At 48.0% G+C, this 24,228-nt stretch overlaps 1 protein-coding gene across 5 annotated transcripts in view; it reads right to left on the bottom strand.

Moving 5' to 3' along the window:
• Window positions 1-24,228, bottom strand: part of LOC135174233 (gastrula zinc finger protein XlCGF26.1-like) — a 59,321-nt gene that overhangs the window by 8,977 nt on the left and 26,116 nt on the right. Inside the window, exons 2-3 of one of the 5 annotated variants that reach the window (XM_064141446.1) lie at window positions 9,235-14,536; window positions 8,551-8,638 (exon numbers count right to left, since the gene is read on the bottom strand). In XM_064141446.1, the coding sequence (XP_063997516.1) occupies window positions 12,497-14,464 (1,968 nt within the window). In that variant the 5' untranslated portion in view covers window positions 14,465-14,536 and the 3' untranslated portion in view covers window positions 8,551-8,638; window positions 9,235-12,496. Of the gene's footprint in view, window positions 1-8,550; window positions 14,537-15,138; window positions 15,371-24,228 lie in introns of those variants that run through there. The other 4 variants (XM_064141449.1, XM_064141445.1, XM_064141444.1 and 1 more) reach the window with 4 other exon arrangements.

Here is a 24,228-nt window from a genome sequence, read left to right as displayed (position 1 = left end):
TCAGGGATCTGACTTCTCAGCTCAGGCTCTGCTCAGTGCTGGCACTTTCTGGGCACAAGAACCACTGAATGTGGTCACTGACTCCCTCTACGTTGCAGGTGCTGTCGCCAGGATTGAAGATTCATTGCTGAAAGCACCAAAACAGGAGAGGCTAGCAGAGTTGTTACTAGAACTAAGACATCACCTTTCTCAGCGAGAGCATGAGTACTGTGTAATCCACATTAGGAGTCACCAGTTAAATTCTGGATTGGGAGAAGGAAATGATAGAGCTGATAAACTAATAAGCCCCAGTCAATGAGTTCCCCCAGTAAGTGTGTTTGAACAGGCACGTCTTTCACACGGTATGTTCCACTGAAACACTAGAGCATTGTCAAGACAATTTAAGGTCTCAATCACAGAAGCCAAAGGCAGAGTCAGACTCTGTCCACAACGTAGTAATCACGGGCCAGGTCTTGGCCTTCAGGTTAACCCAAGAGGCTTAAAGGCACTGGAAATTTGGCAGATGGACGTTACACAGGTAGCGCAGTTTGGGAGACTGAAGTATGTCCACGTTAGTGCCGACACCTTTTCAAAGGTAATATGGGCCACTGCCTTAACAGGAGAAACAGCAAAGCATGTATCATGGAGGGTAGCAGAAGCCCTTAGCAGGCCTCCCTGCTGTGAAAGTTACAGTGTCTCACATTTTAAGCCAGAAGCATTGTAAAACCAAAACAATCTTCTAGTCCCATGAGAAGTTTCCTCCCTAGAGGAGATAAAAGGTAAACATCGGCCTTGTTTTCCAACTTTCGGCCTTGGTTCTCATGCACACTGACCACCTGCTGATGGGCCGAGCTTTGGGTGGTCCTACAGGTTGTTTTGGTAAGGACTGTCCAATTATATAGGTTAATTGTAATTTGTGCCAATCTGTAAGAATAACGTAAAATAGCTTGGGCTGGAGGGTTACCTCTTTTGAACACTATAAAAATGGTGTGCCTTCCTGGATCGAAGCTTGCTTTGCTTGCTTGAGCTTGCTGGTACCTGCTCCTACCTGCTCGCTCGCTAGCCTGCCTGTCTGCCTCGCTCCTGCTGCGGTGACCTCACGTTCCTGATCGGCCCTGCCCGACGAGGGGCCCGCAGAGGCCTGAAACCTGCTTGGGCCCGATCCTGACGAACAAAGGGACACCGCCCAAACTTCGAATCCTGCTAATCTGAACCGCTGAATCGTGAGTAAACCAAAGAAAGAACTCCTCACCTAAAGACTCAAAAGAACTCTAAAGAAATCACAGACTCTCCTTTATCTGCTACTTTCTGAAATGTTATTCTACAACTTCAATCCTAAAAGAACTCACGTGGGGAATTTAGTTCGGGAGGGGATCTCCGTGTTTGAGCAATAAATCACTTGAAATCCACAAGTGAGCCTTCGCGTATTTCCCTCACAACCTCCCAAACTACCTTCCATGACAGCACATCTGTAAACACCTTACTGCTGCCTTTGCAGTTCTGGGAGTGCCAGCACAGACAAAGACAGACAACAGGCCGGCCTATGCCAGTGATAGGTTTCAACGCTTTCTTCAACTGTGGGGAGTAAAACATGTAACAGGAATTCCAAATTCTCCCACAGGACAAGCAATCACAGAAAGAACACTCCAGACACTGAAGGCTTATCTGGCCAAACATGCAGGTACTACTGACCCCCAAGAAAGACTGAACAAAGTATTATTTGCAGTGAATTTTTTGTGCTTGACAGGTGATCATCAGGAACCTCCCACTGTGCTGCACCACGCTACCTAAAGAATCATGCCATCATGTCGATACCCGGCCTCTTGGTGAAATATCGTAACCCAAAACCAGGGAACTGGGAAGGACCATCCCCAGGGTTGTTTAATGGTAGAGGCCATCTTTCTGTTTCCACATGTCATGGAGGGCCTGTAGGCCCTAAAAGAGGCTTATTTATGCCTTGCTATGCCTGGACATGTTTTTCTGCCAGGACCCCTGGTTGTAAACAGGTTGTGTAAGCCCCCACACATCCAGCTCGTGTCTCCCTGGGGTAAGCCCATGTCATCCCCATATTTGGGAAAGTCCAGGCAAGTGCCTTCTGCCTATTATGGTAAGGTTTGGCTGACTGCCAACCTGATTGGTCATTCTAGTGGTCAAAGAGGCCAATAATCTCAGCCCACATTCAATAAATAGGGGTGCACAGGTAAACAACGTGCTCAGACCCTCACTTGCAGCTTGGATGCTCAGCCACTCAGACGCTACCTTGATAGCTCAGAGGCTGAGACCTCATGCTTTGACCTATTCGCAGCTCACCTGCCTGCATACCTTTCTTGCAGAGCTCATTTAAGGCTGCACATATATATATATATGAGGAGCCTATAGTCTCCTAAGCCAGCTGTGCACATTTTCACACCATTGTGTTATCAGGACCAGATCCTGCATTGACTGCATTTACCTACAGAGCTCAGACTCCCAGCAGTCATGCACTTTGAATGCCCGCTGCCTATTATTGCCTGGTAAAAGCCACTGTCGCTGAGATAACCAGGTCTGCACACACACACGGCCCGCTAGCCGTGAAGAACCGTGCCATAGACATCACGATATTCTCCTCCTATACCTGAGATCCTGCCAGCTGAGAATTGCTGAACAGAAGCATCCAGAAGGAGCCAGCAGCACCAAAGGCAGAGATCGCATCTTTGCCAGGAGAAAAAGGTCAGAAACCTATTTCCCCAGAAGCTGGGAAGATTTATCCTTTCCCCTCAAGCCGAGAGGATTCCAGCCTCAGAATCCACAGGCAGAGACCCTGGAGATGTCTGGACATTAGGCACAGGCTGTGACGCAGCCTCGGAGGGTGATTAATAATTAATAAGAGTTGTAAAAGCTTTAATACCTCTGTAAATATCTGTTACTTCTGCCATAGGTGGAATTAGTTCCAGCCCACTCTGCTGGCCAAATAGCATAAAGATCCCAAACAGCATTAAGCTGCGGGGAAAACTCCTCTCTCTGTTTATAGCTTGAATGTTTGCTAGTTAAAAAATAAGTTTCTGTACATATTTTATCCTAGATTGTTTTCATAACCGTGTACCAAATATTAATATACAGTGGTTGGGGGTGGTAGAGTTCAGAATATTGAGATTAATAAATATATATTTTTATATAAAATTATCTTGCCCCAATTAATTTCTCCCCTCCACCAAAATAGGCGTAGGTATTGAGAATCCCCCTTCGTGACACAACAGAACAAGGACCACTTTGGGTACCAAGTCATTAGAATCATAGAATCATAGAATCAATCAGGTTGGAAGAGACCTCCAAGATCATCCAGTCCAACCTATCCCTCAGCCCTAGCCAGTCAACCAGACCATGGCACTAAGTGCCTCATCCAGTCTTTTCTTGAACACCTCCAGGGACAGTGCCTCCACCACCTCCCTGGGCAGCCCATTCCAAAGGGAAATCACTCTCCCTGTGAAGAACTTCCTCCTAACATCCAGCCTATACCTCCCCTGGCACCACTTGAGACTGTGTCCCCTTGTTCTATTGCTGGTTGCCTGGGAGAAGAGGCCACCCCCCACCTGGCTACAATGTCCCTTCAGGTAGTTGTAGACAGCAATGAGGTCACCCCTGAGCCTCCTCTTCTCCAGGCTAAACAACCCCAGCTCCCTCAGCCTCTCCTCGTAGGGTTTGTGCTCCAGGCCCTTCACCAGCCTTGTCACCATTCTCTGGACACATTCCAGCACCTCAACATCTCTCCTGAATTGAGGAGCCCAGAACTGGACACAGGACTCAAGGCGTGGCCTGACAAGTGCTGAGCACAGGGGGAGAACCTCCCTTGTCCTGCTGGCCACACTGTTCCTGATGCAGGCCAGGATGCCATTGGCTCTCTTGGCCACCTGGGCACACTGCTGGCTCAGCTTCAGCCTACTATCTATCAGTACCCTCAGGTCCCTTTCCACCTGGCTGCTTTCCAGACACTCAGTCCCCAGCCTGTAGTGCTGCTTGGGGTTGTTGTGGCCAAAGTGCAGAACCCTGCACTTGGCCTTGTTAAATCTCATCCCATTGCCCTCTGCCCACCCATCCAGCCTGGCCAGGTCCCTCTGCAGGGCTCTCCTACCTTCCAGCAGATCCACACCTGCTACTAGCTTGGTGTCATCTGCAAAGTTACTGATGCTGGACTCAATCCCCTCATCCAGCTCATCAATAAAGATATTGAACAGGGCTGGGCCCAGCACTGATCCTTGGGGAACACCACTACTGACTGGCTGCCAACTGGGTGTGGTACTATTCAGCACCACTCTCTGAGCTCTGCCATCCAGCCAGTTCCTGACCCAGCAAAGAGTGAATCTGTCCAAACCATGAGCTACCACCTTGTCTAGGAGCTTCTTGTGGCAGACAGTGTCAAAAGGCTTTGCTGATGTCCATCTAGACTACAACCACAGCCTGCCCCACATTCACCAGGCAGGAACCTGATCATAAAAGGAGATCAGGTTGGTGAGACAGGACCTGCCCTTCCTAAACCCATGCTGGCTGGGCCTGATCCCTTGGCCATCCTGTAGGTGCTTTGTGATGGCACTCAAGATGACCTGTTCCATCACCTTGCCTGGCACTGAGGTCAGGCTCACAGGTCTGTAGTTTTCTGGCTCCTCCTTATGACCCTTCTTGTGAATGGGTATCACATTGGCAGCTTCCAGTCTTCAGGAACCTCTCCAGTGAGCCAGGACTGCTGATAAATGATGGAGAGTGGCTTGGCCAGCTCAGCTGCCAGCTCTCTCAGCACCCTAGGATGGATCCCATCCGGTCCCATGGACTTGTGAGGATCCAAATGACGCAGCAGGTCCCTTATTTCTTCCTCATGGATTAGAGGGGGACTGTACTGGTCCCTGACTCCATCCACCACTTCAGGAGTCCAGCTGTCCTGGAGACAACCTGTCCCACTATTGAAGACTGAGGCAAAGAAGGTGTTAAGCACCTCTGCCTTTTCCTCATCCTTTGTCACTATGTTCCCCTCTCTATCTAACAAGGACTGGAGGTTGTCCTTGGCCCTTCTCTGCCATTCAGATATTTAAAGAAACATTTTTGATTCTCCTTACCAGCAGTGGCAGCCTAAGCTCCAAGTGGGCTTTTGCCTCTTTAATTTTTCCTCTACAAGACCTAGCAACTTCCTTGAACTTTTCCTGGGACACCTCCCCTCTTTTCCAAGGGTGATACACTCTCTTTCTGGTCTTTAGTCCCTTCAGCAGCTCCCTGCCCATCCAGTCTGGCTGCCTCCCTCCTCGGCTCGTCTGCTGGCTCAATGGCACAGCTGCTTCTGTGCCTGCAGGAGTTCTTTCTTGAAGCAGGTCCAACCTTCCTGGACCCCTTTGTTTTCAAGGGCTTTTTCCCAAGGAACTTTCTGAGTTAGCTCCTTAAATAGGCTGCAGTCTGCCCTTGGGCAGTCCAGTGTGGAGGTTCTATTGATGCCCCTCCTGGTTTCTCCATGTATTGAAAACTCTGTAATTTCATGGTCACTGGACCCTAGGCAGCCTCCAACCACCACATCCCCTACCAGCCCCTCTCTATTTGTGAGCAGCAGGTCAAGCAGGGCTGCCCCCTGATAGGCTCACGTAACATCTGGGATAAGAAGTTGTCTTCCACACATTGCAGGAACCTTCTAGACTGCTTCTTCTCTGCAGTGTTTAAGTCCCAGCAGATGTCTGGTAGGTTAAAGTCGCCCACCAGAACAAGGGCAGGTGATCTTGAGGCAGCCTGCATTTGCTTAAGGAGTAGTACATCAACCTCTTCTTCCTGGTTGGGTGGTCTATAACAGACTCCAACCAGGATATCAGCCTTGTTGGCCTTCGCCTTAATTCTCACCCATAATGACTCAACTTGATCATCCTTGATTTCTACCCCCATGACATCCAGAGCATTCCTAATATACAGAGCCACTCCTCCACCCCTTCTCCCTTGCCTGTCTCTCCTGAAGAGTCTGTAGCCTTCGATTACAGCACTCCAATCATGCAAGCCATCCCACCACAAAAGCAGCTGTTAAGGACCAGCAAGATAAAACAGGAACTGATCCCAGTGACCCTGCTGTGCCTACTCCTGAAAACGACAGAGACTGATAAAACCAACAACCTGTGGGTTATGTGGACTAATGAGACAGGTGTTAAGGAGTTCTGTATAGCTATGGCACCAGCCACAGATCCTTTTAAAACCTGCTTAATAGGCATGCCAGGGTTTAATGTAGTAGTTATAGTACTACTAATTGTACTGGAATCACAAATGCTTCTGAGAGTGCAGCAAGTTTAATCAAAGGTTTGAATGTCACCTTGCCCTGTGATCCCAAGAATTGGAATTAGTGGGGTCACAGAGTATAGGGAATACCTCCCAGGGATGAAACCAGACACCTTTTGTGTTTGGAAATTTATACCAAGGTCTCAACCTCTTATCACATACAGCTAAGGCCTTAAAGTGTCCTGAGATAAGATTGTGGAATGAGAGTGGATGGACAGTCGTGTCCCCAGGGGAACCTTATGATAATTTCATTAATAATGAAGGTGGGCACTTGTAGTGCAGGGCCACATAGGCCCAAATAGGCGCGCATAGAGAGATATATATATATATATATTTATACGCTTGTCTGGACATGCTTTCCTGCCCAAACATGTTTTTATGCCCAAACAAGAGGTAAACACAAATGGACAAAGGAGTGCAATAAGCCTGGTGCCTCAAAGTCTGGCCTGCCCTGGTTATATAAGGTGGATGTAAACAGGTTGCATAAGCCCACGCGCTTAGTGTGTGGCCCACCTATGCTCTTCCCATATCTGGGGGTACCAGACTTATGGACCCTTCCTTATTTGGTGTGTTTTGGCCTGTTGCCAGATGCTTAATGGACAATATCCATCTCGGCCCATATCTGATAAATAGGACGATTCAGGTAAACAAGGTGCTCTTGCCACCTCCTCCGCTCACCTCTCCCAGCCAGCTACTGCCTGGAGCTACTACCTTTATCTGATATACATGACTCTTTGTTCCACAGCACTTTGCACCGGTCCAGTGGGTGATCGAATAAGGCGCTCCCAGACGGACGCCGCTCCAGCTCGCTGCCGCTCCAGCTCGCTGCATCAGCCCTATTGGGCCCATGAAATCTTCTCAGACAGTGCGACCCAAAATTTGAATTGAACTATAAGCTCCATGGGAATCAACTACGTGGATTTTGTATATATATTTTGGGACCACAGATACTGAGACTTCCAATTACTGAGTATTTGAACTCTCTTGATTCAAGCTGCTAAGGAATTTCCTTGACTTTACCAGTGGCACTTTATGCCACAAGACTCTCTGACTAGAACCTTTCCAAACCTCTATCAAATTGCTTAATTCGGCTGTAAATAGACATTCTGTAAAATGGTTTCACTAACCGTGTACAAAGAATTTGCGTGGGTTAGCTGTACATAAGTTTGGGGGAAATTCTCTTTCTATATATTACTAAATTATTTAAAAATCTTTCAAATCGGCCTCATATCTCACCCCAAACGCAGACTCAAACCCCTCTAAAACAGCACTGCAGTTCAAATAATAACAACAAAGGTTATATCAAAACTTTAGGTGCCTATGGAGCAAGCAATTGGCATGACAGTACTGAGGAATTAAAAAAGGGCGAGGGTCCCCTACTGTGGAACAACAAATCTGCTAAGGCGCTCCCTGATAATGTGTTGCTAATCTGTGGTGATAGAGCCTGGCAAGGCATACCAAAGAACGCCTATGGCAGCCCATGTTACCTAAGAAAACAGACAATGTTTGCCCCTCAGATTGGCCAACTAAGAAACACAACACAGATCTAAACGATCCACAGGATTAAATCCTGACTGCAATGACAATGTCGAACTATTGTCCACAGCTGCCCGCATAGCCCTAGCTATATTCTTACCAGGAGGCACAGCTGGGAAGGCACTAAGAGAAACAGAGAAACTTGGATGTTGGTCAGAAAAACGAGCTAATGCTACCACAGCTATTTTAGAACAATTACTGGTTGACCAGAACAGCCTCTGTCATGCCCCACTGCAAAATCGAGCAGCCATTGATTTTCTTTAATTAGCCCAAGGACATGGTTGTGAGGATTCTGAAGGAATGTGCTGTATGAATTTATCAGATCATAGTGAATCCATTCACAAAAGCATAATTTGGATGAAAAGTCATTGGCGTATGTCTTGTTACTTGGGGGTGCTCTCACCGGCAGCTGCTCACTTTGCAGCTTCTCTGCCAGCCTTCTCAAGGTTATTTTCCCTGCAATTCTCACTACACCCTCCCAAGATTATGAAACTCAATCCTAGAACCCTCCAGACCCCAAAAACATCTAACATCCCTTGACACACCCTCAAAAAACCCTCTCAGATGTCCATGAGACTGCCCCTGGCAAGGCACACTCAAGACTCTTCTGAGAGCCTCACTTTGACCCTTCTGAACTAGGCAGAGGGCTCCAGCCCTCTTCCTAGGGAACAAAGCCCCCCAACATTTGAGCATTGTGGGAAGGAATGTCCTAACCAAAAGTGAAAAAGACAGGACTTGGGTAACTTTGGGTTATTATTGACATACCTCAGCCATGGACAGGTGTAATGGTTTAGTGCAAGGGCTGCCTGCTGCCCCAACACAAAAGTCAGGGGAAGAGCAACACAGATCAGGGCTGAAAGAGATAAGAGTTTAATGTAACATAAGATGTCATAAGCACAATGCTTAATTACCTTAGCTAATCATCTTATCAATCTAACAACACAATGCAGGAGTACCTTAGCTCAGACTATTTGCAAAAGCAGTGCAGTGAAATACACAGCAAAAAAACAAAACGGCATGAAACAGAACCCCAAACCCAGCAGCTCCCTGAATGCCACTGTTTCTGCCACCATGATTGCAGGAAAGAGCTAGCATCCAAGAATCCAGAAGCAGCAACTGGAACAGGAAGCCTCCCATGCTGTGATCTGAACTTTAAGCCTGTTTCTATTAAGGTTTGAAGAACTGGAGTGCAGCAACGAATATGCTGATTTTATGCACCCCTGGACAGCTTCACACTCACTGTCCAGGTCCTACATTGTCACTGTGCAAATCCCTGCACAGTGGCCACTGACTGTCTATAGTCCTAGACAGCTGACACAAAGGTAGGTGCCCTCAGCAATGAAGAAAATACATACCCTGCTTTATGGATAGAAGGAGAGATAATTCATTAACTGGACTATGATCACAAAAGCAACCCACTACCTAGCACAGCAAAAGCATAATACTTACCAACACACCATCAACCCCAACAGATGGAACAGCAAACAGTGGTGGAGAGTCTGGCCTTTGAGGCAGACTGATGGCAGCGTTGACCAAAATTGGCTTCCGCACTGTGTCGCAGCTCCAGGTTAGTTATGAACCCTCTGCACCCTGGCACCTGGGGCCAGTAGATGCCAGAAGGCCACCAAAGCATGCCCTTAGTCATGTAGTGCTAAAAAAACCACCACACTTGGAATGCAAAAGAAAGGTAGTAGTCTTGTACTCTTGACGGTCATTACTACATCTCCTCTCCTCTTTATCACTTACACAGAAACCCTCTTCACCGCTTACACAGTGGTGTCCTCCTACCCTCCAAGGTTCCAGAGGCACACAGCCCAGTTCCATGCATCATTTTGCTACTTGCTTTCTCCAATTTCTTCCCTTTAACCTTCACTTATTACATGGAAAGCCTTGTCCAGCAGTCACGTCCACAGGTGACAGAGAGTCACAACACAGCACGGCCCCTGTCCATCGCTTACATGTACCGATCATAGACCTACCAAGTTTTCCCATCACTAACATGGGTAATTTTCCAATCACTGCTACAAAGCCCCATCACACTTTGCTGCAGTCAGCACTTGCATTTTCGTAGCTGGCATGGCTGCAGCATGCTCTCAATAACAGCAGCAGGTTCAGTTCAATCAATAACAATCTCCACCCCTTATTCCATGTCATCTGCATCCTGTTCATCAGGAATCAGCATCAAACAGCAGACATCGTAGCTCAGTTCCTGTCCATTCTCATTCACTTCGAGATCACTTTGTGGTACACAGAGGACTGCTCACTGCAGCTGCTCTGTGTTTCCACCCCTGAGGCAGTTGAGTGTGGCAGCTATGTCCAGGGACTCCTTCTACCCCTCCAAGTCAAAGCAAATGGTGGCTTCATTCCAGCGCTTAGCTTCCAGCACATGCAGGAGTGCAGATCCCTCTGGCACACCAGAAATGCAGATGGGTTCCATCTCTCCAGCATGCCAAGCCATTGGTTCTGTACAGTCCAGCAAACCCAGTTGTGTCTCTCTTCCAGCTACTTGGAGGCAGAGCCCCTCTGAACCTGACTGGGATCTACAGGTGTTTTGTGAGTCCTTTCAGCAGAATCAGAAGCAGTAGCAGCTTGTCTTTGCTTGCCATGCAGTGAAAACCACAGGGTACACTGGGGTGCAGACCTGTCAGATTCTCTCCCAGAGAGGCCAGCAGCTGTTCCTCATGACTGAAGCACAGGCCTGGGCAGAGGAGGACAGATATTCCTCACTTCCCTGAGGCCTTTGCTAGTTCCCTTCACTGACCTTGGTCATCTTCCAAAGCCTGAGAAGCTGAAGAGCTGAGCAAGCAAACAGCTCTCTCTCGCTCTTGTGCCCTGCTTCACCTTTATCTTTTGCAAACTGCTTTATGCTTTTTCCCTGCACCACCACAAGCACACACAGGACCCCAGCACATCAGACCCCAGAAAGGAAATACAATGCAGCACAGAAAAGGAAAAAAAAAAACCTAAAAATTCAAAATCAAACTTACATAAAACTCTCTTAGCAAGCTTCAAGCTGTAACCAAATCCTCATCTCATTTATCTCAGCCTCAGAGTCCCTTAGAGGAAAGCTGACACAAGCTGAGATCTTCTAGAGACCACAGGATCACAGGATATTAGCGTTGGAAGAGAGCCAAGGAGATCATTGAGTCCAACTCCCCTGCCAGAGCAGGACCACACAATCTAGCACAGATCACAGAGGAACACATCCAGACAGGCCTTGAAAATCTTCAGGGAAGGACATCCCACAACCTCTCTGGGGAGCCTGTTCCAGTGCTCTGTGACCTTTACAGTAAAGAAGCTCCCCCTTGTGTTGAGGTGGAACCTCTTGTGCTGCAACTTACACCCATTGCTCCTTGTCCTATCCCAGGGAGCAGAGCCTGTCCCTCCCCTCCCTCCTGACCCCCAGCCCTCATGTGTTTATAAACATGAAATCCCCTCTCAATCTTCTCTTCTCCAGACTAAGCAGCCCCAGATGCCTCAGCCTCTCCTCATAAGGCAGTGCCTTCCAGTCCCCTAATCATCCTCATAGCCTTCAGCTGGACCCTCTCCAGCAGATCCCTGTCCCTCTTAAACTGGGAAGCCCAAAACTGAAAGCAGTATTCAAGATGAGGTTTCACCAGGGCAGCGCAGAGGGAAGGAGAACCTCCCTTGATCTGCTGGACACACTTTTCCTAATATACCCCAAGATCCTCTTGGCCCTCCTGGCCACAAGGGCACATTGCTGTCCCATAGTTAACTTGTTAGCCACCAGGACCCCCAGGTTCCTCTCCACAGGGCTGCTCTCCAGCAGTCACCTCTCAGCCGGTACTGATGCAGTTTATTATTCCTCCTCAGGTGCAGGACTCTGCACTTGTCCTTGTTGAACCTCATTTGGTTCCTCTGTGCTCCGCTCTGTCTGTCCAGGTCTTGCTGGATGGCAGCACAGCCTGCAGCTGTATCAGCCAAGCCTCCCAGTTTGGTGGCATCAAAAAACATGCTGAGCAGGCTCTGTCTGTGCCCTCATCCAATGTCATTGATGAAGATGTTGAACAGGACTGGACCCAGCACTGGTCCCCAGGAAACTCCACTGGTTACAGCTTTCCATCTGAACTTGGCACCTCTCTGAGATTCTTCCTTATCCCTCCAAAGCACCTCCAAAGTCAATCCTAGAACCCTCCAGACCTCAAAACACCTCAGATCCCCAGACACAAAACAAGGAACCCCTCTGAGATGCCCCAGAGACCCTCCCAAGGTGAGCTCAAGACTCTTCAGACAGTTTCACTTTGATCTTTCTAAACCAGGCACATAGCTCCAGTCCCATTCCTAGGGAACAAATATCCCAAACACTTGGGCACTGGGGGAAGGAATGTTCTAACTAAAACTGAAAAAGACAGGAGTTTGGTAACTTTGGGTTATTACTGACACATGGGCAATGGACAAGGTTTGTTGTTTTTTTTTTTAAATTCAGGGATACCCAAAGCATTAGAGAGGAACCAGATAAATCCTGGCAAAGCTCTGCCCAGTTCCAGTGCCTGCATCAGTTGTGCAGACTTATCATTGTCATCACTGTTCACATCATCATAACACTAACTGGTGTTTAAAAGGACTGGGGTTGTTTGTTCCTGCCAGAGCCCCTAGCTCTGAGAAATGCAGGTCAAAGAGAGGTGATTTTGGTTCCATCTGCTGGAAAGGCCCTCTTGGGGTCACCCCAATTACCCAAGAGACTCAGGGTCTATTTGTGACTGCCCTGTAGAGTGGGCTGGTCAGTGGCATGGATGTGGCGGTGCCGGGTGAGATTGGAGCTGCTCTTGAACCTCTTGCCACAGTCACCACAGCTGTAGGGCTTCTCATCAGTGTGAACACCATGGTGCTTGGTGAGAGAGGACTTGTCAGTGAAACTCTTGCTGCAGACACTGCAGGTGAAGGGCTTCTCACCAGTGTGGACACGACTGTGCTTGATGAGAGAGGACCTGTCAGTGAAAGTCTTGCTGCAGTCACCACAGGTGTATGGCTCCTCAACAGTGTGAACACGATGGTGTTTGGTGAGAGAGGACTTGTGAGTGAAACTCTCACTGCAAACACTGCAGGTGAAGAGCTTCTCACCAGTGTGGACACGATGGTGCTTGGTGAGAGATGACCTGCGAGTGAAAGTCTTGCTGCAGGCACCACAGCTGTAGGGCTTCTCACCAGTGTGCATGCGGCAGTGGAGAGTGAGCTGGAATTTGCTCCTGAAGCTCTTGCCACAGTCAGTGCAGCTGTAGGGCTTCTCGCCAGTGTGGATGAGGCGGTGGAGAGTGAGATTGGATTTGCTCCTGAAGCTCTTGCCACAGTCAGTGCAGCTGTAGGGCTTCTCACCAGTGTGCATACGGCGGTGGACAGTGAGCTGGGATTTGGTCCTGAAGCTCTTGCCACAGTCAGTGCAGCAATAGGGCTTCTCGCCACTGTGGATGAGGCGGTGCTGGAGAAATGAGGTGCTGTGGGTGAAGCTCTTGCCACACTCTGCACAGGGGAACAGCTTCTCGCCAGTGTGGATCCGGCAGTGGTTGTTGAGGGTAGAGATGCGGGTGAAGCTCTTGCCACAGTCGGGGCAGGAAACCTTCTCACCTGTGTGTGTAAGGCAGTGCTTGGTGAGGGTAGAGCTGCAGATGAAGCTCTTACCACAGGCAGCACAGGTATATGGCTTCTCGCCAGTGTGTGAGCGCTGGTGGAGAGTGAGCTGGGATTTGGTTGTGAAGCTCTTGCCACAGTCAGTGCAGCTGTAGGGCATCTCACCAGTGTGAATACGATAGTGCTTGGTGAGATAGGACTTGTCAGTGAAACTCTTGCTGCAGACACTGCAGGTGAAGGGCTTCTCACCAGTGTGGACATGACGGTGCTTGGTGAGAGAGGACCTGTCAGTGAAAGTCTTGCTGCAGTCATCACAGGTGTAGGGCTTCTCACCAGTGTGAATGCGGCGGTGGAGAGTGAGATGGGATTTGCTCCTGAAGCTCTTGCCACAGTCAGTGCAGCAATAGGGCTTCTCGCCACTGTGGATGAGGCGGTGCTGGAGGAGTGTAGTGCTTAGAGTGAAGCTCTTGCCACACTCTGCACAGGGGAACAGCTTCTCACCAGTGTGGATCTTGTGGTGGTTGCTGAGGGTGGATATGCGGGTGAAGCTTTTGCCACAGTCGGGGCAGGAAACCTTCTCACCAGTGTGTGTAATGCAGTGCCGGGTGAAGGCAGAGCTGTGACTGAAGCTCTTACCACAGTCAGCACAGGTGAAGGGCTTCTTGCCCATGTGTGAGCACTGGTGGGTGGTGAGGGAAGATCTGTAGTTGAAGGTCTGGCCACAATCAGCACAGCTGAAGGGCTTCTTGCTGGTGTGTGTGTGGCGATGCTGCATGAGGTGGTCAATCTGCCTAAACCTCTTACTGCAGTCGGGACAGGGGAAAGGCCTCTCACCAGTGTGTGTGTACTCGTGGGCAGCAAGGTCAGATTTGTCACTGAAGCTCTTGCTGCACTCAGCACAGTGGAACAGCTTCTCTCTGGTGTGGCTGTGGCAGTGGCCCTCATCATCTTGGTCACCTTCATCATTCTCCTCCTCCTCGTAGTCAGCATCCTTATAGTCATCTTTCCCATCATCACTCTCCATGTTGTCCTCTTCCTCCTCCTCTTCTTTGGGGCTACACTTTGGCTGATCCATCTTGATCTCTGACTGCATCTTCTCCTGTCAGCTCTTCTCCAGGTCCTTCTGGGAAGCCATGCTTATGGAGGAAGAGGTCACCACTATGCCCTGGAAAATACAGAAGCACCTGAGCCCAGGAGATCGAGCCCAGAGATCCTGTCTGGCTCATGACAGCCCCTGACACTCCCAGTGCCTCCAAACACCTGATGCTCAGCAGGAGCAAGGAATGGAGAGGGCCCCTCAGACCCCCAGTTGTTGCCATGGTGGGGGTCAGATCTCTGATACCTGTGCTGAGGCCCCAGGTTCCTATGCTGGGGACACTGAGACATTCCAGTACCCAGGCAGCAATCTCAACCCCCCTGTTCCTGAGCCTTCCAGCTTTGGCAGGCTGGTTCCTGGCCCAGACCTTGTCCTTCAGTCTCTTCTGACTCAGACAAAAAAGGCAGCAGCTGTGATACAGGAAGACCAAGCCACCTCCAACCTTCTCCTGTCCACTCTCCACATCTCAATCCTAATCTCCACCACCTGCCATACAACTCACCCTCGCCCACCTGGTCGTGGGCTCTGAGGGACATCAGCCATGGGAGGAGTTTGGAGCCCCTGGAGCTGTGAAATGGTGGTGGGCAGGAGGCTCTGGAGGAGGTTAGGAGGTGCCCCAGGGGACAGCAATGGGATGGGGTCCTGCTGTTGTCCCAGTATTGGTTCTTTACCTGCTGGGCTGTTCCAAGGGGCAGATCTGCAATCTCTGCTCTTCCCCAGACCACAGAGGCACGGCTGGTGGAGAGAGGACACAGTCCCTGCCAGAAAGAAACCAAGGGCTCAGAGGAGAGCCCTTGAACTTGAAGGGATGGCTCAGCACTGCCCAGGTCCATGCAGCAAAGCTGGGCCTTACTAGGGGCAGCTCCCAAGTCCAGCAGCATGGGCACTGCAGACAGGCAAGGCTGCTGAAGATGGGAGGGCCAAAGAAGTGCAGCCTCAGCTCCTTGCCCAGCACACAACCCCCTGACCACCTGCACTCACTCTGTGCCCCGCAAGAGTCCCAAGGCTGATCTACGGCCCCAGCATGGCTCAATAGAAGCTTCTGAATAAGAGCACAGAGACTACCCTCGGGAACAATTTGGAGGAGCTTAAATGCAGCCTTGAGGGAGAGGATGATGAAAAGAAGGATGAAGATGACAAGGAGAAGGCATAAGAGTACAAGGACAATGAAGAGAAGAAGAAGGAGAATGAGTCTACAGTGGCCCTCTCTGTGCCACTGAGTGGCTGGATCAGTGCCCACGTGCAGGCAAAGCTTCCCACTCATGTCAAAGCTAGTGAGGCATCACTAACTCTAACCTGGTACCCAACCATTTGTGTTCAAAACCCTTCCAAAATGCTTAAAGAGGCTTAAAACTGTTGGGAATGGTAAGACTACATAAGCCATGGGTTCAGAACGTATAAAGGGGGAAAGTACTGAGTTAAGGGTTGGAATGACCTTAAGAATGTTGCAGCAGAGTTATGTGGAATATGAGCCTGCGCTTTGTTAACCTTTGCTTACCTACTTGCTGACGTATGAGGTCTGTCTTGATGAGGTATGTACTGAGGTCTGTCTTAATGACCAATTAGGATTTGGCAGGATCTTTTAGCTTGTATGTTAAGGTATATAACCAGGTGCTGAAAGTACAATAAATGGAACTTAGCTGGCATCAAGCTGCTCTCTCTCTCTGTCTCTCTTCAATCACGGCAAATGGTGACCCTGAAGTGATGCAGGAAAGATCACCTAAGCTAGGCATCTGGTGGCCGTCTGTGAGCCCCTTGGAACTAGGAATGAACTGCTGAAAGGAAGCAGGATTGGGCTGGACCAATTGCCTTTCCATGAAGGAAAAGAAAAGGTGAGCCAAGGGGAACTATGGGAAATCAAGCCTCCCTAACAGAAAGAGATGTTTAGCAATTTATGAAAGAGCTTCTTAAAAAGCATGGCAAAGCTCTTTCTGGACATGCTTTGAAAACAACGGAGGTCTGGCAGAAGCAGAATAGTTAGAGGGTGAACACCAGAAGGCTGTATCTGGTGAAGTCATAAACCTAGCACTGAAGTAGGAGACGTAAAAGATCCGAGAAGGGAGAAGAAGGAAACAGCTGTAAGGAAGCTTCTCTGAAACTTCTGTCTCTCTGTGAGAGATGGACACTGAAACTTTAGAAATTACTTTTGCTGTACAAAAAGTCTGATTTTTAATCACCTGGAATGTGGTGAGAAAAGCCCTGAGAGAAGGCAGAAACCAGGGCTCCAAAGACTTGTAAGACTGCCTTTAAGGGACAATGGGGACAGTAACGGAAAGCTAGCAGCTAACAGCCACAAAGGGCTGAATTTCTGATAAGATGAAAGCTGTAAAAGTACTGAGAAGTGATTAACTGCCACCTGAATGTCTGCAGCTCAAAATTCCTCTAAGTTACCTTTTCAGCTGCAAGATGAAGCACTGGGAAAACAGAGAGGCAAGACAGAAGCAGTGAATCTTCTTAGCTGTAGCAGCTCTACTTGGGATGCCATGGGAGTCATGGGACCCATGGGTGTGGAGTCCCCTGCAGGATTCACCTGCAGCACACACCCCCACCTACTGGAGCAGCGTGAGCCCATTACCCCTGCCTCCCTGGCACCTGCAGCACGCCCCCCCACCTGCTGGAGCAGTGCGGGCCCATTCCCTCTGCCTCCCTAGCGCCTGCAGCACACCCTCCTGTCTGCTGGAGCAGTGCGGGCCCATTCCCTCTGCCTCCCTGTCATGGAGGGTAGCAGAAGCCCTTAGCAGGCCTCCCTGCTGTAAAAGTTTCAATGTCTCACATTAATGCCAAGAGCATCGTAAAACCAAAACAGTCCTTCAGCCCCATGAGAAAGTCTCTCCCTAGTCGAGATAAAAGGTAAACAATGGCCACTGTTTTGGCTAGGGGGAACGGCAGTTCTCATGCCCGCTCGACACCTGGTGTGGGCCGAGCTTTGGGTGGTCCTATAGGTTGTTTTGGTAAGAACTGTCCAATTATATAGGTTAATTGTAATTTTGTGCCAATCTGTAAGAATAACGTAAAATAGCCTGGTCTGAAGGCTTACACCTCTTTTGAACATTATAAAAATGGTGTGCCTTCCTGGATCGGGGCTTGCTGGCTTGAGCTTGCTGGTACCTGCTCCTACCGCTCGCTCGCTAGCCTGCCTGCCTGCCTCGCTCCTGACGCGGTGCCCTCACGTTCCTGATCGGCCCTGCCCGACGAGGGGCCCGCAGAGGCCTGAAACCTGCTTGGGCCCGATCCTGACGAACAAAGGGACACCGCCCAAAACCTTCGAACTTTGCTGAACTGAACTACGAACAGTGAGTAAATTGGAGAAAGAACTCTTTACCTAAAGACTGAGTAACTTTAAAGACTCAAAGGAACTCTAAAGAAATCACAGACTCTCTTTAATCTGCTATTTTCTGAACTGTTATTTTACAACTTCAATCCTAAAAGAACTCATGTGGGGAATTTAGTTCAGGAGGGGGATCTCCGTGTTTGAGCAATAAATCACTTGAAAATCCACAAGTGAGTCTCCACGTATTTTCCCCACAACCTCCCAAACTACCTTCCGTGACAAATTGGCGACGAGGATGGGATTGTAACCGTAGAATAACTACAGATTTATGGCAGAAAATATCATGATAGAGCAGCAACAGCCGCTGCCGCAGGCTATGGCAGCTGAAGCAGAGTCTGAGTCTGCCACAGTGGAGGCAGAAGATACAGTGGAGGCAGTAGCAGATGATCCAGTTGTTAAGTTGATGTCTGTTTTTGAAATCGCTCACATACGAAAGACTATGGACGCACTTGCAAATGATACCATGAAACAGGTCACCGATAATTTAATAGATATGGTTATTATGCTATATAAAGCTTTCCAAGACGTGGAAGGAATAGATAAAGAAAACCTTCTTGTGCTGGCATTGAAACTACCGCCTGCAGCATGCCCTCCTGCCTGCTGGAGCAGTGCGGGCCCATTCCCTCTGCCTTCCTCATGCCTGCAGCACACCCTCCTGCCTGCTGGAGCAGCGCGGGCCCATTCCCTCTGCCTCCTTCATGCCTGCAGCATACCCTCCTGCCTGCTGAAGTAGTGTGGGCCCATTCCCCCCACCTGCCTCCCTCCCTCCTTTTTATTTGCAGTTTCTGCAGAGAAGTTGTCCTTTGCTCTTAAAGGAACAGAGTGAAGTTGTGATAACTATTTTGTGAATTAAAATCCTGATAATGTTTTCTAGGTCTTAGAGTTGAAGAGTTAACTGGATGTTAGTTGTAATAGGGTAAGTTTTAGAATAATTTTAGCAGGGTAATTGTGATAAGACTTAAGTAATTAAAATAGAGTAAGTTAAGTACTTGACAGCTGAACACGTTCAATAGTTAATATAATGGAATGTTACGGTAAGAGTTGTTTGTGAGTGTATAAGCTTTTTGGATATCAGAGTATTTTCCAAGGAGCTCCATGGATGTAATATTTTCTTGATTTTCTTTGGTTTTTCTCAGTAAAAATTTCATGGTTTAATTTCCTTTGATATATTTTTAAAGTTGATAAATAATATAGTTAAGGGTAAGAGTTTATAATAGGGATATTATAGGATATAAGAGTATTATAGGGTATTTTTTCTTAGGTTTTCTTTTTTCTGTATATTGATAGCACTATAGGATAAGGTTCATGTAAAAATTAAAAAAAAAAAAGAGAGAGAGAAAAAAAGAGAAAAGGAAAATTCAAAAATTCAGTAGTCAGCCTAGGGAATGAATGTGCTTGGTTTTGTTTGATGGATATCAGCTTGTTATGCTCAGAAGTTTTTGGCAGTGAGCAGAAATCTTGCTCAGATGGCTGTGCAGAGAAATGTATGTGAGATATGGTTGGTGTACAGGTTTTGGTCACATTTTGAATCGGGTATTTCATTCAACCTCTGTTATAAGGGCCAAACCCATTCACTGGCAAAGATGGGGAACAACTGTTTTGTTAGCAGTGTTTAAAGCACTGTGTCTGTTATCTGTTTGCAAAGGGCCCTGCAAAAGATAAGAAATGCTGCCTTCAGCTTAAAACAAAGAGAGCAATTGTGGGAATTAGGTCTATATGGATGGAGTCTGAGCAAGCAGCACTGTGACACCCACAGGTCCATTTGTCAGCTGTAGATGTTGTTGCACTGTAGGCACTGCAGCTACAAAGGGGGGAGAAGCGCCAATAGATTTGTTCAGGATTTGCACTGGCAGTGTCTAATTTGTAAAAATGGCATAGAAAGCTGGACGGTGAAAGGGCATTTCGAGGCATCCCTGAGAAGACTTTTGTCATAACTGCCAGGAGCAGTAAATAATCCTAATGTTTCAAGGGCATCTGCAGCGCAACAGCATCTCACAAATGCACTAAGCGTAACAAAAAGTCTAGAAGTAAGGTATAGGGCTTATCTTTTATTTTGTATTCTAAAGTTAGTAGCTCTGAAGCACGATAGACACAGACGCAGGCCATAGCAAAGGAGTGCATTAGGACTCCTAGAACTTATACACAGGCATTCTTCTGTGACTGTGACAGTCCTTCAATCAACTGAAAGATATCATCAAAATCAATTCAAAACTTGTAAAAAAATCCTTAAGCTTTCATTAAAAGCTCCTTCAATCTCTTAGAAACTAATTCTGGAGAGATCTGAGTCAGTCTCTGTGGGAATGAAAAAGAAATGCAAGAAAGAAAAACAATGAGCTGCATAGAGCTGTGAACTGCCTTGGTTCCCAGGAGTTAGAGAGGCCTCTCCAGGCAAGAGGAGTAGAGGTAATAGGCCTGTGTTGTGGAGGGCCTGTAGGCCTGAAAGCAGGCTTATTTATGCCTGCTCTGCCTTGACATGTCTCTCTGCCTGCACCAGGGGTAAACAAGCACAAAGGGGCACAACAGACCAGGGCCATAAAGTCAGTTGCCCAGGACACCTCATTGTGTAAGTCCTCACATGCCCAGCTTGTGCCTGCCTGGTGCTGGGCCCACGTGATTCCCATATTTGGAGTCCAGGCCTGTGGGTTTTACCTGGTATGGTAAGGTTTGGCTGACTGCCAACCTGATTGGTCATTCGAGTGGCCAATGAGACCATTAACTTTCACCCCACATTTAATAACTAGGGGTGCACAGGCTCATGTGCAGCCTTCCCCACATTACTTGCGGCTCCACTATATTGCTTGCTTGCCTGCCTGTGTACTTCCTTGCAGCTTTATGCCTGCCTTTAATCAGTGTTGGACCCGTGCTCAGACTGCACGGAATCCTGCCTCTGCACCTGGATATCCTGCCTGTGTACCCCTGGAGAGAGCAGCCAGCAGGACCCAGCAGCATAAGGTTAGACTGCATTTCCCCTGAGACCGGAGGATTCCAGCCTCAAAGTCCACAGGCAGAGACCCTGAAGAATTGGACACTTGGCAATAGGCTGTGATGTAGCTCTGGAGGGTGATTTCTTCTTAATCCAAAATGTGAGCAGATGCCTCTGTAATTTCTATTACCTCTGCCATAAAGCAGAGAGCAGCTATCAGCTCAGCTTTGCTGGGCAAACAGTATAAGACCCCAGGTGGCATTAAGCCGTAGGGAAAACTCTCTCTCTGTTAATAGTTTCAATGTTTGCTAGTTATTAATAAGTTTCTGTAGATATATAGTCCCATAATGTCTTCATAATTGTGTAAAGAATAATTTAATATTAAAGTTCAGTGGTTGGGGGTGGCGAGAGTTGAAAATATTGGAGTTTAATAAATATATATTTTTTAATAAATATCCTCTTGCATTAATTAACTTCTCCCCCTCCGCCTAATCGGCGTAGGTCACAGCAACCCCATCCGCAACAGCCTGGTGGCCCCAGGGGAAAAAACAAGGCATGGAGGGAGTCTGTTACAAAAACAAGGTTGTATGGCATCTGGGTAATGTTAATGCTCTGTGTTATAGTAGAAAAGAGTACTCCTGTCTGCAATAAAGAGTTTCTGCTGCTGTCCTGGTGGAGTCTGTCCACACCTCTCTACAAATGGCACCTGAATGTGGGAATTAAAGAGTTAATCTCTCAGTGACTGTCATGGAGGGTAGCAAAGCTCCCTAGCAGGTCTCCATGTTGTGCATGTTGCAGTGCCTCACATTGAAGGCCAAAGCATCGCAAAACTCAAAACAATCTTCCAGTACCCATGAGAAAATCCCTCCCTAATGAAGACAAAAGGTAAACATTGGCTCTGTTTTGGTTAGGGGGAACATCAGTTCTCATGTATGCTGACCACCTGTCGGTGGGCCGAACTCGGGGTGGTCTTACAGGTTGTTTATGGTAAGAATTGTCCAGTTGTGCAGGTTGATTATAACTTTGTACCAATCTGTGAGAATAATGTAAAAATTGCCTGAACTGGTGAGCACACCTGTTTTGAACATTATAAAATGGTGTGTCTGCCTTGATGGGGAGCTTGCTTCAGCTCCAGCTTCAGCCTGCTCACCCGCTCTCGCTCATGCTCTTACGATCTCTCATGCTGCGACCTGCTTGCCATGAGATCAACGGACGCCCGATCCTCTGAAGCCAGGGCTTGCCTGGGCCCGATCCTGCGGAAAGGTTGCTTGAGTGTGTCCAGAGAAGGGCGACGAGGCTGGTGAGAGGCCTCGAGCACAAGCCCTACAAGGAGAGGCTGAGGGAGCTGGGATTGTTTAGCCTGAAGAAGAGGAGGCTCAGAGGTGACCTTATTGCTGTCTACAACTACCTGAGGGGTGGTTGTGGCCAGGAGGAGGTTGCTCTCTTCTCTCAGGTGGCCAGTGCCAGAACGAGAGGACACAGCCTCAGGCTGCGCCAGGGGAAATTTCGGCTCGAGGTGAGGAGAAAGTTCTTCACTGAGAGAGTCATTGGACACTGGAATGGGCTGCCCGGGGAGGTGGTGGAGTCACTGTCCCTGGGGCTGTTCAAGGCAAATGGTCTAGCCTTGAGCTCTGTGGTAAAGGGTTGGACTTGATGATCTGTGAGGTCTCTTCCAGCCCTGATGATACTGTGATACAACACCCTGAACTTCATAAACACTTCGAAACTCTGTTGAACTGCTGCTTGACAGTGAGTAACCAACGACCTCTTTTACCTAAAGACTGAACAACTTGTCAAGACTCAAAGAACTCTTAAAATCACAGACTCTCTCTTTTACTTGCCATTTTCTGAAATGTTATTCTGCAACCTCATAAAGAATTTACGTGGGTAATTTAGTTTTGGCAAGGGGATCTCCATATTTTAGCAATAGATCACCTTGGTCTTTACAAGTCAGCCTCACGTGTTTCCCCATAAATTTCCCGTGAAAATGCATTCAACGACAGTGACATATGTCCATCATTGAGCTGAATAGGGCTTGGAACAAAAAGAAAGAAGACAATGATGTGTCCACGCTTCTCTGCAGGTACAGACCAGGACTGGGGCTGAGGTAGGACTATGGGGCACAAAGACACTGAGCGTTTACAACAGCTGCATCATGCTGTGCTTAAGTGCACTACAAAGGAACAAGAGTATCACACTAACCCTCAAAGGGTGATTCTTTCATTGCTTTGGACTGGGTGAATTTGTCCCTGGTATCCTGAGATGGGTTCTTAGAAGCTAAAAAGATGGGAGAAGAGTAGAGGAGATCTGTATAAGTCTGTGGCCGTTTGAGCTGATTCTCTAGCTCAGACATAGGGGAAAGATGAACACTTCAGGGATAGGCCACATAATGGCAACAATAGATAAATTAATATAATTTCATTGGAGCATCAAGAGCTTAATGTCTAGAAGCACAGCTTGTTCTCCCCCTTCTCCCGCTGGCTTCTGCTGCTTCGGCTGCGCCTATCTTCCCCGGCTGCTGTTGCTGCTTCTGCTGCTTCGCCGCCACTTGACCCCTCCCCCATCTCCCTTAAGGTTATTGTATTTGTTTTTTTTTTTTTTTTTCTTCCTTCTCCAGTTATTATCTCTCTTTACATTGTTATACTATAAGAAATACAATTTCATCTTTCCCTGACTTTCAAAAAAGGGGTCTGTGTTGTGGTGAGTCTATTTCTCCCCGGGGAAGGCATCTGCCCTAACCTGGGACAAAGTCTCAAAGTGACCATCGTAATATTTCACTGAAGCATACTGCAACTGGGGACTTCTCTCAGGACCCTGAACTTCATGATCATTTTGATCTGGGGTGAATTAACTGAAGAGACAGTTCTTCCCCTCCTCCCTTACACCTCCTAGCCTGACAGCAATTGAAGATGTTTTTACTGCATCTCAAGATGCCTGAAAAACGAGGAAATCAGCCACTCCCTACTACAACAACTAGGTGTAAATTTCAGTTCATGAAATTATGGTGGATTGAAGTGAGACTATTTTAGGGAACTCTGTCATTTTGCAAGTCTTAAAAACACTGCTACAAGTTTAAATTTCAGACTCCTTTTGAATTCCCTTTGTGGTGAAACAAGCAGAGCTCAGACCTTTGTTTTTCTGGCTCACATGACAATTTACAGCACTACAAGTGACACAATTGTTGTTTCATAACAGAATAGCACATGAAATTGCAGCCCATGGGCAGCAACTGTGAAAGCACTCCTGCCCCCTGACTCCAGAGCAGCATCCACTGTTAAAGACTCAAAAGTTTTGAAAGAAGCTTTAATGCATACCACATCCAGAAAGTTTGAAAACTGAGTAGCTGGAGCCATGTATTTTCTTCCTTCTGTTCAGTTTCTGAAGAAGCTGCCTTTTGTTACTCAGCTTCTCTGGAGCTTTTCTTTTCCTTTGGCTTCCAAGTTCTTCCAGCCACCCTCCCACACCTCTTCTCCTCCCACCTGCTGTTTTCCCTTGCACAGGTTCGGT

Source organism: Pogoniulus pusillus, unplaced genomic scaffold (assembly GCF_015220805.1).
Source record: "Pogoniulus pusillus isolate bPogPus1 unplaced genomic scaffold, bPogPus1.pri scaffold_50_arrow_ctg1A, whole genome shotgun sequence".
Classification (NCBI taxonomy): domain Eukaryota; kingdom Metazoa; phylum Chordata; class Aves; order Piciformes; family Lybiidae; genus Pogoniulus; species Pogoniulus pusillus.
Note: the sequence above shows the minus strand (reverse complement) of the source record. Positions and strands in the feature narration are given on the sequence as shown.